The 19,124-nt window shown below is 39.6% G+C and overlaps 1 protein-coding gene across 1 annotated transcript in view; it reads right to left on the minus strand.

Moving 5' to 3' along the window:
* Positions 1 to 211: 211 nt before the first annotated feature.
* ARHGAP8 (Rho GTPase activating protein 8) overlaps positions 212 to 19,124 on the minus strand; it is a 49,047-nt gene continuing 30,134 nt past the window's right edge. Inside the window, exons 8-12 of the mRNA XM_066319479.1 lie at positions 18,681 to 18,754; positions 11,380 to 11,457; positions 10,620 to 10,748; positions 8,108 to 8,211; positions 212 to 1,683 (exon numbers count right to left, since the gene is read on the minus strand). Of these exons, the coding sequence (XP_066175576.1) occupies positions 1,486 to 1,683; positions 8,108 to 8,211; positions 10,620 to 10,748; positions 11,380 to 11,457; positions 18,681 to 18,754 (583 nt within the window). The 3' untranslated portion in view covers positions 212 to 1,485. The remainder of the gene's footprint in view (positions 1,684 to 8,107; positions 8,212 to 10,619; positions 10,749 to 11,379; positions 11,458 to 18,680; positions 18,755 to 19,124) is intronic.

Here is a 19,124-nt window from a genome sequence, read left to right on the forward strand (position 1 = left end):
CCCAGCATTCCACAGCCTCCTGAATATTTGGTTATTTGCTGAGACAAGAATAAATCCTCTTCACCCTCTGTGAAAAGATTTTGTTTCACTCTTCACACAGGCTGGAAATTTCCAACTACCAAGAGGAAGGACAGAAGCACAAGTCCTCAACTCACTAAAACTCGTGAGATCAAAAAATGGCTGTGTTTGCAGAGGAGAAGATCCTCCTGAGACTGTTATTTTACTGCAATCTAAATACTCCCTCTGTTTCATTTGCTCTGTATGGAAGCAGGAAGGCCAGAGCATTAGGGAAAACATCACTTACCTTTTTTAACACTGGCTAATTATCTTTTGCTCTACAGGCAACTATGATGATAACTTGTTTAACACATGCCATTGCCAAACAGTGTTAAACAATGAAATAGCAGATTGTTAGAGTTCAACAAACACAAGCAATATTCACAGCATAGTTAGAAAGAAAACACTGAAAATTCTCCTTCTCTGCTGGCTAATTACTCACATTGGGACTAATAACAGATTTTCAATGTCTAAAAATGATATGAGGCATATTTTCCAAGTTGCTGTTCTTACTGCTTCCTAAAGAAATTTGAAATTTCTATCAACTCAATCTGCAAAAGCAATGCAGTCCAAACACTGGAGGTACTCCAAGTTAGTCTGTATTCTGTGTTATGCACTCACCAATATAATTCCACTGATTAAAATTCCAAGAATTTAGATGAAAACTCCAACAATTTAGAAGATTGCTGCTCCTCATTTGAACTTTTAAGAAAAAACTTTGACACACTTTGCACGTGCAGCTACAGTGATTAACTGCATATATTAGATATTTGGAAACATAATTAGTTAGGTGTCTGCATAATTCAAATTACACACAAAACATTTTATTCTTTGTGGTACTTGTCAACCTTTTGTGGCACAACTGCCCACACCTCTTTGTGTAAAAGAAGATACTTAAGTATATGGAAAAATGGTTAAAAAACATTCATATCCTAAAAACTGATTCCAACTTTATAACTTAATAGGGTATTTCCTAATAAACTTGTATTCAAATAAAAAGTAGAAAAGAACAAACATAAAAAATAAAAGGAAGATGTACATTCAGAAGTGGTACAGAAATCACCTCTGTCCATGTAGGAAATAATGTCACATAATGAAGTCTCCAGATCCCAAAAGAAATGACAGACTGGCATGTAGTGTCATGGGTTTTTTTAAAAATATCAGTTTTTGTCAGCTGCTCAAGTTTAGTAAGGGGATTCACTTTGATCTGTTGGTCACTGAATGTTCACATCCACATTGTCCCCATGAGATGGGAACATAGCGGGCACCAGTCTTCTCCCAGCATCTTTGGTATTTGGAAGGATATAGAAACTTTATTCTATCTTGAATTTTTTTTTTTTTTTTTCATAGGAGAGCCCTAAACAGAGAGGTTCCATCCATGAGACCTTTCCCTCAGGCAGCCTTATTCCACTTTCCCTCCTGAGAGCATTAAGGTAAGATCTCACCAGGCACTGTCCGGGCGTTGAATATATTCGTGTAGAAATCTATCAGCAGTTCAGTGAAGAGATTCACAGGCACCAGAGCACTCAGGGAGGTGGTTCCTTTCGATGGCCAGATCAAATTCAAACCAAAGACACAGGCCAGGCTGGATGCTGTCATTCTGTTATAGATACTCTCCTGTGAAACCTGGCAAAACATAAGCATGAATAGGTTTATGCAGACAGGAGAAAAGAGACAAGACATGATCCTGTATTGCTGAGGCTCCAGTGAGGGGAGCAGACCCTGGGTACATCACTGGTTTCTTAACTTCAGGACTGATGAGGCAGCCTAGAGCTACAGGGGCACTGGAAGGCTGTGTCCTTTGAGTATAACACAAGAGCAAGTAAAAAGGCTGAACTTTTTCCTTATCCTAGAAAATTAATTGTCTTCAATCCTTCCATCATAGAATCTCTTGTTAGCTCTGCTGGGGTGGAGAAAGACAAGCATAAAGAAATTTAATCTGCTTCAGATGAGATCAGCTCAAACAAGAGCTCTTTATACCACAGCAATGTAGCAAAGGCTAAGCTAGTACCAAGGTAACTGATGAGGGAAAATGGTAAGAACAGTGAGCATTCTGTTAACAAGGAGACACAGAACTGGTAGCTAGACAATGAACTGGTGTTTGTACGCTAAGAAATATGACAAGGTTGAGGGCTGCATTCTGGCCTTTGGTGGCTTACACAGGCTGCATTTACTCTGTACTATTGTACACTGGGGATCAAGGACTTTTTTTTGTGTGTGTGTGTTTCTTTCAGTGGAAAGTCTCTGAAATATCATGAGAACTACAGACCATTACACTGTGTTTTCTATAGCACAAGAAAGTGCTGTATCCTAAGAAAGTGTACCTTAAGTGTAGATAGGGCAAGTACTCCAGAATGGCACAAGAGCAAGTACTGGAAGCTGGAAGGAGCCAAACCTGTTGCAGTTGTATTCACCCAGTTTTTGGGAGTGCTCCTGACACCTTCCACTCCACAGGAGCTTCTTCAAGCTCTACTTGAAACACACATCTTAATCCAGCTGCTGCTTTGGAAGGCCAGTGTTTCAGCCCAAAGCAATAACACTGTCACTTGCTGTGGAGCTAGATTTAATTTTTTCTCTTCAGGTTAACTATTTCAAAGAATGTTCCCAACTCCAAGATTAAACCATGTCTTCCCACCTGTCATCACTTGGTAGACATTTCAAGAAGACAGCATTGAAATGATCAACAAAAATATTCACAACACAACTTGTCCCCTTAGAGAAAATTCTGAAGATAAAATGAAACAGTGATTTTCTCAACTGAGGCAGAGATTCACTAATCTCATTAATGAGAGCGAGTCATTAATGAGGAAGACTTAGGAGCTCTAGGGAGACATGGCAATGTTGCTTCATTCCAAAACTACATAGCAATCCTTTCCTTAGCAGATGCAAGAAAAAGTGTGCAACTGAATCCAGCTCTACACAACAATCTTTGCTGGCTCACCAAAAGCTGCAAGCAAGGATGTTGCATATAGGTAAAGCCTTATTTCATAAGAGCCTTGTTACCCTGGCAAAATCATGGCTCAGGCCTGCAACTTCAGCTAAGTGCAGCTAACAGCTGGCCTGAAATTTCCCGTAAGAAAGGAATTTGCACGTGCGAGAAGAAGGATTTCTACCTGTGAGAAATTGTTCTCTACCCATGAGACAAGAATCTTTAGAAAAGGAGGTCTTTGAAGAACATGTACACTAGCAACTACTAACCAATGGACTGATCTGCAGTAAGTTACTAATTATACAATTATAATTAAACATGATGCCTTTAGAAAACCATATAAATATGAGCTGTGAAGAATAAAGATTGGCTATTGTGAATGAAGAAATAAGTGTCTTGTCCCTCTCTACTGCCACACTAGTGGTGCTGGCTTTATCCCCTTCCAAAGGGATCAGGCTTCCTACCATCTCAACGCCCTTGCTACTCTCAGTGCCAGATTTCTGTCTCAAAGGATATAAACATATCTACTCCATCTACACCACTACAAGCAGCTGATGTGTTCTTCCAGCACTACGTCCTGTAAGGAAAGCATGCAGTTTGTCAATATCTCCATGGGCTACCCCCCTCAATAACTACACCCAAAGCTACATTCCAGCTAACAAATAAAAAAAGCGCATTCAGCATTTGGAACTAACTCCCTGACTCCTCCTTTGATTCCCTCATAAAGTTAGTAACTGTCACCTGCCTCAATTGAAAATACATGCTCCGTCAATTTGATGAGCCAATAGAATTTTCCAAAGACCTAACTCATGTCCTTGAAGCAATCATCTGAACGTCACAGGAGAGGATCACTACAAAGAACTACACAGCTCCACTTTGTTTGGTTTTTCCCCCCCTTTCACTGAAACATGTATAGAAAAATCGTTAAGTAGTGACAGCCTATACTGTAAGGAAGTAAATTATAAAGATAAAACTTGTGCATTGCAAAAATCATCATTGGGAACAAACACTCAAGTTTTGGTGCCACATCACCAAACGCAAAACATACACATTCACTATCCCAGAATAAATATCCAGCTCCTCTTGTAAAAATTGTGATGATTTTTGATACCACATACTTTCATCCCAGCACACTCATGGATTCATTTGGTGGCTGGTCACAAGTGGTATTCTCCAGGGCTCAGGAATGAGGAAGGTCCTGTTTAATATCTTTATTGATTATCTGGATGAGGAGATTAAGTGCACACCCAGTCAGTTCAGAGAAGACACTAAATTGGGCAGGAATTTTGGTCTGTTGCAGGGCAGGAAGGCTCTGCACAGAGATGGGCTGAGGCCAGTGGTCTGAGGTTCAACAAGACAAAGTGCTGGGTCCTGCCCTTGGGCCACACCAACCCCCTGCAGCTCTAGGCTGGGGCAGAAGGGCTGGAAAACTGGGAAAAGGGAGTGCTGGTGACAGTAGCTGGATGTGAGCCCAGGTGTGCCCAGGTGGGCAAGAGGCCAGTGGCTGTCCCAGCCATGGTGTGGCCACAGGACCGGGGTAGGGACTGTCCCCTGTTGGCTTTGCTGAGGCCACACCTTGAGTCCCAAGGGCAGTTCTGGGCCCTCATGGCAAGAAGGACATTGAGTGGCTGGGGCATGCCCAGAGAAGAGAACGGGGCTGGGGAAGGGTCTGGAGTACCAGGAGCAGTGGAGGGAGCTGGGGGGCCTCATTCTGGAGAAAAAGAGGCTTAGAGGGGAACTTCTCACTCTCTACAACTCCCTGACAGGAAGGTGCAGCCAGGTGGGGGTCAGGCTCTTCGGCCATGCGTCAGGCAAAAGGATGAGAAGAAATGGCCTCAAGTTGTGACAGAAAAAAAAAAAAAAAAAAAAAAGAAAAAAGAGTGGTCAGGCACTGCAATAAATTTCCCTGGGAGGTAGTGAAGTCACCATTTCTGAAAGTGTTCCAGAGGTGTCTGGACGTGGCACTCGGGACACGGTTTAGGGATGATTATGGTGATGCTGGGACTTGATCCTGAAGGTCTCTTCTAACCTTGGTAATTCTGTGATTCATGGATATCAGAGGAGTGAAGCAGCCACTACACTACCTAATAAACTTAAACTGCAAAATACGGAGGGTAGAAACAGCCAAGTACTACTATGTTTTAAAAAATATAGCAACATCACCATTTCTTTGGTGTCTCGATTACAATGCTGAAAGGAACTCTGCAAAACACTTTCAAAAGAAAATTACTAGATATTAAAACACCCTCACAAACTGACTGAAATTTAAGTTTCTACCACCCACTGTCAGCAACTTTGCAGATATGCCAACTTCTATCTGCTCCATGAAGTTTAGTCATCTGCTCCTCCCCAATGTACCCCATCATCTCCAGCCACCTCCAAGCTTTACTGAAGGTAATTATATTTTTCAGTTGGACAAGTGGTTGAGAAAAAACAATAATTCAGAGCAATTTATTACAGCTTGCATTTGGCTTTAAATTTGCTCCTTTGGTTACAGATCTGAAGCACAGCCATGGGCCCCAAACCTTGTCCATTTTCTCGTTGGTCCAGGTTTGACAACTTGAATTTGGCAAGTTTTTGTAATGGTTCTTTCAGGAAAGTCACCCATCCTTCCCCCACATCAGGCATGATTGCAGGGATAGAACTCAGCAGCAGGTAGGGAAAATGTAATCCTCTACAGATTCTCCTGCTTCTTTAGCCTTAGACTGTCCTGGAAAAATACAACTATAGTTACCTACTAAATGATTTTTGGCTTCAGAACTGGGCACCCGTAGCCCTTTGTGCTTTGCCAAGTAATTTTCTTTGTAAGGAGACTTCTTTGAGCCCTTTAAGTTTTCACGTGTCTGTGTGATAAATCTACTCCACTGCCTGTGCACCAGGAGCACTTGTGGACACTCATGTCCCCTGATGATCAGCTGAGCAAGCACACACTTGCTTCACAGGCATGATTCAGGGAGTAGCTTGTGAAAACAGGGCTTTTCTTTCCCTCTTGCTCCTGGTTACCCATCTCTGCCACGGGACCTCAGTCCACCCCAGCTTCAAGAAGACCCTGCAAATCCTTCTTTAGCACCCAGGTGGACTGCAAAGCAGAGATGGGCTGGTTGATGTATACCTTTCACCACTTCATTACTGGCAAAATCACTACCAATCTAAAGTGAAAGAAATTTGACCTTTTTGTGAAATTCAAGTCAAGTTGTACTGTCTTGCTGTAGCAGTCTTGGACTAGAAGGAAGCAAGGCAAGACTGCAGAAAAAAATAGAAAAAAATAGCAGATTTTTTTTTTTCTTCTTTCACAAGCCTGTATCAAACTTGGAGTATTCAAAACCTGTATCTAGTGATTACAATTCATCCCACTTCACAAAATTGCTACAAGTACCTCTTGCACTACTCAAAACTCAGCTCATGGAATAATTAAATTGCCTTTTATATATAAGGCAGAAGGTTGATGCTCAGAGGTAGAAACTAGGATTATTGTTAAAGTATGAATTGTGGATGCTTGTGCAGCACACCAATCTGCAATGAATGGAAATCTCTAGCTCTGAGAACGTTTCATGTTCCCTTGACCTTTCCAAACGCAAATATTCCCTGAGACATTAAGGAGGAAAGCCTATGGATCAGCAAAAATTGCAGATGCGAGCACTAGTATCACTTGATGCTGTGCTTGACATAATAAGGCCTACTCAAAAATAATACTTTATTCTGTTGCCCAATTACAGAAAATACTGTGTGGTACTTTTGCACACCTCATTAACACATCAAGTGCTCAGCTCTAAGAAGTGCATTAAGATGATGCATCTATTACTGGAACAAAGTCACTTACATGATTCATAACATTGAGGAGAGATATGAGTTGGTAAAATAATAGTAAATGAGGATTTCCTTAATAGCTTTAGAGTTCAGCTAGGCAACATTAAATGAACACGTGGGTATTACAGCAACAGCTGGTTATATCAATGTGTTTATCCTTTAATCTTGCTTTTTGCTAGTATTTTGACAGAAAAAGGAATTAAATGCACTTGTTTCTGAAACAAGTTATGTATGCACTGTTAGCTAAAATATGGCCAGTGTGACTGCAGCCCAAGTGAGGGCCAATTATCTCACTGGTGAAAATCAGTATCATGCCGCAGACATGATTGCTGTGGTGGTCCCTTAGGTCTTTTGGAGGAGAGATCACTTGCTTTAGGTGTCAGCTACACCATGACCCTCCATTTTAGGCACCTAGGTTTGAAAACTGCAGTCTGAAAAAGGCAATGCATTGGATAAGGTAGAAGGAAGGGAAATGTACAGCCCTGTGACTTTGTCTGCACAGCCAAACTCTGCCACAAGGCTGAATGTAGAACTATTCACAGGTGATGTTCCCCAAACCCTCACCCTCATGGGTTTTCCAGAAATGGGTTAAAAGAAATCAGCAAATCAAAAAGTAGGACAGAAGACATGTGACTTAATTTATCCTGAAACATAAAAATAATCCTTGCAAAATCCTTGCCTTCAAAGTTTTTTCATTTAACATTAGTAATGAATGGCTATTTTAAATAGGAAAATGCTGTTTTAAAGATGGAATATGAACTATTTTTCTGATGTTTGTTCTAAAACTTATTAGTATTATATAGTTTTCTAAAATAACACTAATTTATTTGGTGTTTTAGTTGCCCAAGATGTATACTTCAGGGAAAACCAGTGATTTCGCCTATGTTTTCTCCAGCAACTAATATTATACAACCAGTATTTTCATGGGTTTTTTCACTCCAAAACAGGAAAAAAAAAACTCTCACAAAACTAAATTTCAAAACCCCAGATGTTGCGAATGTGGAGTGGAAGAACAAGACTCGTAAATATACCAGGACTGGCACAGTTAATTTAAATGTGCACCGTAGATTTCATGCCATCTAAAGAATCTCATGGTGAAGGGATGGCCAGACTACAGCTTAGCCCTGACTCATATCCCAACTGGAGGGTTCTGTACTGCAAATTGGCTTAGGGAGGTAGATCTAAGTACCGCACAACCACCTCACCAAACTATTTAAACTATTCCATTTTCCCTTCTGTGGAGATGTTAGATGTTGAGTTTATAAGAGCAAATTTAGAAATTTTGAGAATTTAGAGAATTTTGCCCATACTCACCATATGGAGAAAGCATATCAGATATTTCAGAACAACATAGTTGTGTTCAGGAATTCCTTGAATGATTTGTTTGCATCTGGTGACTCGTAAACAGCTCTCCACACCTGCAATGTCAAAGTCATTCTTAACTCTGAAGCATCACAATATTACCAGGAAATAATACCTTATTTATATCTGCTGTAATTACTTTATAATCATCTGTGAAACTGATCACAAAATTCAGCTCCACTAACCACAACCACTGTGACAGTGAGGGCTACTCCTTTGAATGCCTCTGTCATATTTTGTATTATCATGTATCTGGGTAAGATTAAGCCAGACGCCCGGAGTATTTTCTCAGTGCAGCAAAAGTAACAGCCAAAATAATTTTTTCTGCACAGGAAAGGTCTTGATTTGAATCTCAGTCTCTCTCCATGCACTGTATTTAGGCATCTACTTTTTATTCTCTGATTTTATTCTTGCTAAGACATAGCCCTGCTCAAAATGCTGTTCTGGTAATCTACTAATTGAAAAAAAACCCACTTTTGTCACTTTGCAAGAAATTCTTTTGTCTTGGCAAAAAAATTATGAGATGGACATCTGAGTGGGTGAGAATTTTCTAGAGATGAGCCTAAGCAGGTTCATTTCTACAGATGGGCAAAACCAGAATTGGACCCCAAAATTTCTTCCATCATCTAGACAGTCCAGGTGAGAATTACACTGGCACTCACATTCCAAATACTGTACCAAGTTAGTACTTTTTCCCCCCAAGATACTGTAATTATTTTAGTACTTTAAGTTTAAGACCAATTTGGAGAAAGAGCTGATGATGCCAATCATGCCTAACCTAAAGCAGACCATTTTTACTGACACTTTTTCTGCATCTGTTGCATTTTTCTCCCTGAGAGTTCTGCACATGGATGTATGTGCACGCACAAAACTTCAGCACCTTAAGTGTTCTTAAAGCACGGAATTAAATGCACGAACCTTTACTGTGATAAACTGGGGTGACGTTTTTCCTACTGCAAAACTATCAGTTCCCACTAGTCTGTGTCCCAAGAAGGATTTTTGTCAGCCTTCTGCAGATTGAAAAATGCAGGAAGTGTAGCAATCCAGGGTAAAAGAAATCTTGCTTGCAGTTTGCATGACCAAAGGTCATGAAACTTTTATCAACTTCTTTATGTTTATAAACTTCTAACATAAGTTTATAAACTTTTTCTAAGTTTATTATATTTACGTTTATTATATTTATATGTTTACAAACTTAGATTCTTTTATGCTTTTATACCTATATATACTTACACATACTATGTATATACTTATATATACTTTAATACTTATCTTTTTATAAACTTCAAGGTTTTATTAATTTTTAAGTCTGTCGCTCAGCTAATTTATTTCTCAGTTCCTATAAATAACACTTAAAAAATTCAAATGAGACAGTAAAGGGAAAAGTTCACTATCACTTCAGACTGCTGTAAGGCAGAAATACTGCATTTCTGGGTTTTCAGGTTAAGATATGCAATAGATACATCACAGACACTTCCAGAAGACAGAATGAGAATTTCCAAAGCATCTCAAGACAGCTGTCTCTGATCACACCTCTTCAAAGCTGCCTCCTGCACTGTATTCACTGTGTATTCACTTTGCTGTGGTCCAGCTTGGCTCTCAAGCTTAAGACCCTTTAAAACTGGGATCTCACCACAGCATCAGTAAAATACAGCAGACATCACACTGCATGCACACAGGAAAGCCCAAGGAGTAATTGTTTTCAACTCCACTCTTCAAAATATTTTGTCAAAACTGAAAATTCAACTAAACAACAATTACATGAGATGAATGCACACCACAGGCACCTTGCCAAGCAAAACCTTCCAGTGTTCCTAGACACTGCACTGTCCTCAGATTATTTTCAGACTTGTTCACATTTTTTACTCTCTCACAAAGTAAAAATATCACATCCAGAAAGTCAGGACAAGATTAATTCAGTAAAAATTAACATTTATACATCTGTTTTCCAAATTTTCCCTATTCTTCTCAGTTCTGAGTGACAATCCTTAGTCCCTCAATTCTCACCACCTTCCTGTGAACAGATCTGTTCTTCAGAATGCCCTGAGGTATTGTGTGAACAGATGAATCCTTGATTTGGAAAATGCATGCTTATGACTGGAAGCCCTCTGGGTTCCCTGATAGCTTGGCTATAGCCTGGATGGCAAAATCTCATTTCCTGTAAGTAGGTACTAACTCCAAGACATTCTGGTATCTCAGGTGTTCCAGCCCCATGCATTAAAGGGCATTATAAACTCCTACTCCCCGACAAAGGCTACATAAACAGTTTTATAATTCATACTTTTAGATCCTTTACTCCCCAAGATGTTATCTAATGGGAATAGTTGCACTGAAAAAAACAACAAAAACCAACAAAAGAAAACAAACAAACCCCAAAAAACCAAAAACACCCGTCCCCCAGAAGAAAAACAAAACTCAAACCAAACAGAAACAAACAAACCAATATGTATATATACACACTCACTGGTGATTTCAAGGATTTGATCATAACAGTCGAATGTTAGCAATGGCTGAGGGAGCTCCCTAAGGAAAGTCTTCAGGATAACAGCAGGAACATGGATGTCATGATAATCATCAAAATTCACAGATTTGCCTAAAAGGAGAAGAAGAAGCAAAAGCAAAAATGATGTTCAATAATATGTTTTACTTTTTCTTCAAACTACTCCTTGAAAACTGTTCCACCCAACATTTTGAACAGAAAATCTCTTGGCCTTCTGCTGCTGGTAACTCCTCATATTTTATTTTTGCATTTTTCCTTTGCATAGGAATAAATTTATTAATTTTCCTAAAAGAGGTTCTCCCCTTAAAGGCAATTCATAAAACAACTTCACAGGGAGGTCAGTGACTTTTAAAATTACTTTGCTACATTTCATAAATTATTAGGTAAAATTATATCCCTTTGCCATAACCAGAGGCAAGACGACACAGGGACTCTGTAGTTCGTAATTTTTTTGTGAACAAAATACACCTTTTTTGACTCAAACCTCATTAGGTGTTACATTTTTTTTACAGCTCTGGTGTGACATCAAGAGATGACTTGGGATTCAGTAAGCATTAAGTGCTTATTGCTATCTCTCAGGTTTCTCCACTAGTGCTCTTATCATTTTATGTTAGAAATGGCCTCGATTAATTAATTGCAAGAAATTGCATCTCTGCTTCACCAACAAAACCAGGATGAACAAAGCATTTACACTGCTACTAGCAATGGGAAGATGACAGCTTACCCTGATTGTAGAGTTTCTGCACATCTTTGATAGTCTGGATGCTGGCTGACCTCCTGAAGAGGCCCTCTACTTGTAGTCCTGAAAAATAATTTAAAAATTAAACAACTGTAAAACAAAATTTAAAAAGAAACTGTTCTAAAGTATTTTGGTGCAGATCATTGCTCTTTCCATCCCTCTGGAAGACATTGGGACTCAACACTCTGCCTACCCATGGTATTTTGAAATACCTGATTCTAGTCTTGAGGCAGTTCTGAATTATTTATCCTTAATCTCCTGAAAGATGTCTATCTAATACTGTGGACTAACTGAAATCTGACTTCATCTAGAGAAGAAAAATGTTTAAAAAAGATCTCATTTGGACCTCAGTTTTCAAGGTAAATGATTTATCTCAATTATTATGCAAAATAGAATGGGGCCAAGAATTGCTACTTTTCTTGAGACTTGTGGTACTTCTTGCTTTTTTAGTTTGGTAAAACTCTCATTTCCCTCTCCCTTATTTCCAGTTTATGCTGTTCCACACACCCAGCACATAATGTAATTTCACTCACAGGTCTGAATCGGAAATTCCTACTGGAAGCAGAGTTATCTAAAGTATTAGTCTGTGCTGGTCTGACAAAACATTAAATTGCAGTTTTGAGAAGGTTAGCAGACTACCCATAGCCTTGGAGGCACTACTCTATGTTTCTATATATGACTGAGGAAGACCAGATTGACTTTTTAATTTTTTTCTTGCAGGTAAGTAGCCAGACTGAAATATTTGAGTATTTAAACTATTAAGGACACGTAGGTTTGTTTGCATGATCAAGGATCTTTACTGTGTTCTAGAAAAATTGAGTCACACATTAATGAAGGACACTCAATCATTCTTGCAAATTCACACAGGCTGCAGATGGATTTCATACATGAAAAATCAGTAAATAGTAACAAAATTCCTTAATGAACCCATCACCTCGTATTGTTCACATGAATTTAGGTCAGTATACTCAAAGAACTGATAAAATACCACTGAAATAGATTTTCATAGACAAGGTTCAGGGACTTTTGCCAAGGACCTCAAGCCCTGCTTGAAAGCACTCCACTGATTAGATTTAGAGGTTTGGCTGGAGTTCAGCTGAACACTGCTCCTAGTTACTTCCTAGGAATGTATGCCTTTGCTTGTTGAATTGAATATTAAAATTTTCAGGGACACTGAAGTTTTGAGGGACACTCAGTTCTGGAAGGAGTATGACATCTCAAACTACCATATCTAAGCTTCTTAACACGTGTGGTTACTAAAGGAACCAAGTATGATATATTTGACCCCTGGCTTTACTCTCCATCAGATTGTGTTTCACTAAATAAAGTTACAGCAAAATAACATCACTGTAGTAAAACTGCTCCATTAGATTCATAGTACAACCTGTCTGAAAACACAGTTTGGGAAGCAGCAGCTGGGAACTGCTGGCTTGTTGAGGCACTGTCCTCAGCAATTGTTTCTTGAGAAGCTGCAGAATTTTATGCTGGTTGTCAGTGGACTAGAGGTGTTCTGTACAAACAATTCTTTCAGAAAATGGATATCCATAAACACTTCCAATTTGGTTTGCAGGAATTGGTTTAATAATTAATGTTTTTATCTGATGTGAATCTCACTGTAAGGACTACAATGTAATAAATATCAATTATTAACAGGTTTATGCCTTTATTGGCTAAGCTTTCAAGAGTCTTATTAAAGACATTTATTTGTAGCAGAGACAACAGCTGTACTTGTCTGGCTCTGTATCCCATCAATGTTACTGTAATGGCACATAACACTAAGCTCTTGCTGGTTTTGTTTTTGGAGAGGGAAAAGCAACTTTTATCTTCATCTGCAAAAAGCTGGGATGCAGGCAATATCTGTGCTTCTTCCAGAACTCATTTGCCATGCCAGGTGAAACTGAATCAATACACAGCAATTTGTTTGATCACAGGTGGCAAACAAGCCAAATACCAAAGTAAATACACCCAGTGCATTTTTACATTCATGGGCAACCCAGCCAAATGACAGGACACATAATTAAGTGTAGGTTAGTGCAATTCTTAGGGAAAAAGAAACTCGGTGGAAAGAGAAAAAGCCATATTCTTCTATAGCAAATGAACTGCAACAGCAAAGAGTCACTTTTTTTTTTTTTTTTTTTTTGAGGGGTGTGTGTGTGTGTGTATATATAAGATGCTCAGATCGGAAAATAAGAAATTGGAGCAATTCTTAAACCAATCTAGGGTTCTAAGTTTAGTCTCTGTTAAATAGAAACATGAGTCGGCAGCAATTATGCTCTTGATACGGGAAAACAACGAGCCTGGGTACACTGCTGAACTGGGAGAAACATGAACTGAAAAGGACACTTTGCTCTAGAAGTTTGTAGATCTATTAATTGCTCTTAGTGCCTGCCCTCTGTGCTTAGGTTGGCCATGGGAAAGATCCCTAAATTCATTATTTGAGAGACAGCATTTCCCTTGTCACACAGTGTAAAAACAGCATTAGCATATGCCCCCAAGGAGGGTCTCAACATCAGTGGGAAGTGTCTCAGTTAGAGACAAGTCATGAGGAAATGTCCTGAAAAGTCTCTGAAGGAAATGTCTCTGAAGAAACAGGTTTCAGCATGCCCTTCCCACACCACTGTGACAGGAATTTCTCAGTGGAAAGTGAGAAAAAACCCTGTTTATTTCCCAAGCAGACTGCACACAGGCACGGGGACAAGAATTAATTTTGTTAGATATTAAAACTTCTCGCTGCAGAAAGCTGGTGGGGTTTAGAGCTCTGCTCGGCGTCCCCCGAGGCCCGCGGCTGGGATGTGGCATCCCTGCAGCCTCCCCCCTGGTGATGGTCTGGTATTCCGGTCGGAGCTAAACTGAACGCTTCCAGAAAAGCAGCCACAGTCCCAGGGAAAGCTTCTTGCCTCAGCTAGCAAAAAAAAGAGCTAGCCTAAAAGCAAAGCATGTGTTCTCTGCGTCTCTCCTGAGAAGGGCGGAGAGCGAGCGTGGGGGAATCTCTGCGGTTGAACACAGACCACCTAAAGAATTCTCCCAGCTCCCCACCCTCTCCCAGCCTTATCTTCAATTATGGGACCCATTTCTGGGCATAAAGCAGATGACAGGGGATACAGTATCATAAGGTCACCCCAAGACAGGGAGGAAGAAAGGGACCTGAAGCCTCTCGTTGGATATTCCACTGGGTAAGTACACAGCCTTATAAGCCTGAAAACACCTTCTCCAACCCTGAATCTTCTTTTTCAGACACCGGGGGAAAAACAGTGCAGGCCTTAGAACCACCATAATTAAGCCAACACAACTCATACGGACTAAAATAAAATTAATTATACTGTGTCTTCCTTTTTGCAGACAAAATGTATGCTAAAACCACCTGAGTCATAGGATGAGAAAACAAAATTGCCTGAAGGCAATCCTGATCATTGCATCTCATCAAAACATTCATTTTTGTCCTATGCAGAAATAACTTTGAAGCAGTCTGTTTAATTTTTGTTAGCAGCATTCCTCGATCAAATCCTGTTTACAGCATGACCCTTACAGCTGTCTCTGAAAAAAGACTTTTTTTTTTTTTCTGCATGTACAGGTTGAGCTATTTTGCCATGAATAGCATGAATAACACACTCCATACAGACTATCCACCCTGGAGAAGCGGTGCCAGGGCACTGGGAGGGGATGAGGGACATGAGCCTGGACTCATCAGTTCTGATGAATGCTGCATGTCACTAGATTCTATCACCACTGCAGAGCCTGTGGTGAGGTAATTCACAAAAACTGCTCCCTGCCCTTCACTAGAAAAACAGATACAGAGATCAGTGGACTTTTACTACCCTGCACTGAACTCCTCAGACCAAAAAGAGTGAAATTTTATTCTAAATATTAAGTGCTATACAGAAAAATGTAGTATATGACTAGTGAAGAAGCCATCTATATTCAATAGTGATACTGTGACTGAGAATGCAGTTGTAAGTAATCATTTAAATGTTGGTAATCATAAATGAAAACAGACATGCACATCATTCCACATTGAAATAAGATGGCTTTCACCAGTGTAGACAAAATTTCACAGTGCCATGACACAACTGTGCCACACTGCATTTTTTTGCTGTTGCTAAAAATACTTAGCTCTCCTCCTACTTGCCCCCCTTTTTTGTTGTCCCACAAAAAAAGACACAGAAAATCAAAACTGATAAAGATAAATTAAAGCAACACATGCTGTCACATTGCTGGAAACTTGTCAAAGAAAAGCCGACAAGAAAATTACATTCTTTTTCTTTCTATCATCTTTGATTTGAGGGTTGCTGGCATCAAAAACCTTTGTTAATTTGTCTGCTTTCAGAAAAGAAATGGCAAAGAGTGAGCATCTGAATTCCTTCTGTCACTGCAGGTGTCTATTCTGAATAGCAGCACAGCTCCTGCATCAGAGCTGCTCAAGAAAAAGGAGTCTGAGTGGAGAATGGACTTAACGGAAGCCACAGGGTCACTGATATTTCTAGAAATCCTAACTCTTCTGATGAAGCAGGATTTTGCAGGAGCTTCTGTGATCTAACTAAGAGTCTCCAAAACTGATTTCAAGTACACAGATGTGAAAATGTGGCAATGGAAGAAAGGGTGGAACTACTGCATGGAACTACTGCACCTTGGGTGAAAACCAAATCCCACTTCTTGCTATCTCTGCAAGGCTGGAAACTCTGCCAAAATCAAATGAAACAGGGCAATGACACTGAATTTTTGTCACTTCCAGAAGACAAACTAAAGCTTTCACTGTGCTTACGGCCACGTCTGGAGTGCAAAGAATGCTGCCAGTCACCCTCCCAGGGCTGTCAGCAACCCACAGGGCCAGCACTTGCTAGAGATGGCACAGCTGAGATATTCCAGATTTACAGAAAGAGTTAAAATCACAGCAGACAGCAGGTACAACAGATACCTGAACACCTACCACCAAGTGCAAAAAAATGCATGTCTATCACCCACTACTTAACATCCTTGGCATGGCAGGTCCTTGGCTTTCAAGAATCAGCTGGCTGAGAATGTCAAAAAACTGTACCTGACAAGGAACCTCTCTTTAGACATCTGCTTTGTGGAAATCTCTTTATGATAGGGTATATCACAGCTCTGAGCAAACCTGGGCTTGGCTGGAAAATAGCATTGACAGAGCCCTGGACCCTCCTTCCTGAGGGCACAGAATGACTGAGAGCTGGGGAAAAAATTAGATAGTTCAGCTAAGAAGTGCTTGAACTGGACTATGGATCAGTGGCCCACTACTATGCCACTGATTTCTGAAGATGCACAAAGTAGGAGAAGAAGTCTCATCACACTGGAGTCCATCCTTTCCAAGCTGTGCTGATACTGCACTGAATAGATGAAATTTTAGCTAAAGGTGGACAAAGTTTGGAGAAAACTCAAGGATGATTACTGCTTTCAGAATGGCAAACACTTCATCTAGGAGAAATTCTGCAGTGGTGAAGATGAGGCAACCATTGAGGTTTTTTTAACCATAACCATCATAACTTCCTTTTCCACCCCCCCTCTACTGCTCATTTGATGTTGCTGCTTCAGGAAACTGTGGGTATCTGAGCTGACTTAGCAATTGGTGAAGGAGAAGAGTGTGAAATTAGTTATTTGATACAAAATATCCAGAAAGAACAAAACCAAGACACAGAGGTTTTATGTCAGATCAATGCAAGAATAACTAGTTACTGGCCACTAACACAATATAATGATGGCCATAAACCTTCGGTTTCTTTAAAATCTTTTAAATGGGCCCAAGAAAGTACCAGAATGCAAAGCCTTCCTCATATACACAGGTAACTTAATTAACATTTTAGTGGCTATTTCTCACTCAGTTTCTATGTAATAACAGATGTAAGAGGTAATAATGTTAGTGCCACACTCATCCTCATTATAGCTGTCGACTCCTGTGATTAGTAAGGAAAAGGTATTTGTCTATTAAGACAAACTAAGTATATGGAGAGATGATTGTTTCACAACAATTTAAAACACACACACACAAAAATCTGGCTTTCATCTGCAGATGGGGAATGCACTGATATACTACACAAGCTCTAATATCCTCTTACTTTTAGAATTACACCAACGATACTCACTTGCATTCAACATTCCTGGTAGTGAACTATTTCCATTCCCTGTATTCAGGGAATGTAAATATTCATAATATTTGGTACAAGCTACCTCTGTGAAGTTTTCATAATTAGCACCACTCTGGAAACAGCACATTGAAAAGACCTTTATGGGTTTGAGTGGAAATCCTGAATTTGGACCATAGGTACTACAGAAGGTCTATTAGGAACTCTTTGCCTAGTGCAGAACTCTTCACCCTTAACAGCAGCACTCCGCCTTGGTTGCTGCAAGTATATTGAAGTTAAATCAGGAATTTTTAGGGGCAAGGAGCCAGCTGTTTTGTACACAAGCATCCCTACAGATGTTCCACTATTTGCATACTCTAAGGTGCCGTGGATATCTCTCTTATTCTCCCATACTCATCATTAATAAGGTTCATTTAAGGTATTAAATACACAACAAAGTAAAGTGGCCAGTTTTTTAATGTTCTTATCTATCCCAAGATAAACTAAAACATGAAGGAGCATTTCCCCTTGTCTAGCAACAAGGGGAAATGTCAATTTAGTCTGTCCTCACTTATATACGTATTATCTCACGCTGACCTAATGGAAGCCAGGATTTCTCTTGAAAATCAGCAATAAGGCTGAGCAGCAATGTTTTCCTTCCTGCCTCCTTCTGTCTTTACAACAGTGAAGCTTATTCAGTATACAAGTTTTTAAAATGTTTGTAATTTATCACTTAGGGCTTAAATAAACTCAAACTCAGACCAAACCCTGGTGAAAATAGTTAAAATGAACCCAAATTAAAACACACATAGTTTGAATACTGAAAGCAAAAACTAAAATACATTGATTTTTACTGGAAATTCTACTTAATTCAACACTATTATATGGGTTTATGGTGCATATTTCAAGACACTCCTCAGATTTGCTGTTTCCTAACTAATCCTAAGAAAGAGAAAAAAAAGTTGTTTAGTGCTTGAATTGGGTTTGGTATTTTTTAATATGACAGTATCAGACTTTTTTTTTATCCAGACAATGATCTGATAATAATTATTTTCCATCCTCTCATGGCAGCACCCAATCACCACTCCAGTTCTCAGGATATAAACATACGCCGTGTAGTTGCAGTCTTTGCTGAGTTCAGGCACTGACTGTTAAATAGTTTCATACTACTGTTCTTGTTTACAAAAACCCATTCTCTTTTGACACAGAACTCACCTTTACTTTTTAGATAGGATACAGTTTCCTTCATTACTAGGGGGATTAGTTCGCCTTTATTTTTGTCCTTCATACTGTCAGGGAGGAAAAAAAAAAGAAAAAGTAACATCCTTTAAATGGCATTTATAGACAAAGACTCAAAAGACAGAACAGTCTGAGCAAAAACCTGAGAGAAATCTGAGAGCACATATATGTTAAATTTTAAATTTCACAAGTGAAGGCACCTATAGCAAAGAGATTTCTTCAGAACTCTAACAGGCATTGAATGAAAAAATGAAACGAGTAACTTGGATTCCTATCCAAAGAGCAATTTCTAAACACTTGTTTCTTGCCAGGAAAGCTGTACAACTGCCCCTGTGCCCAGAAATAAGTAAGTGCTATTTGCTGGGCTGAAAGGGAAGCAAGGACAGAGCAGCAGAATCATATTCCAAGATAACTTTCTCC

This window comes from Sylvia atricapilla, chromosome 5 (genome assembly GCF_009819655.1).
Source record: "Sylvia atricapilla isolate bSylAtr1 chromosome 5, bSylAtr1.pri, whole genome shotgun sequence".
Classification (NCBI taxonomy): domain Eukaryota; kingdom Metazoa; phylum Chordata; class Aves; order Passeriformes; family Sylviidae; genus Sylvia; species Sylvia atricapilla.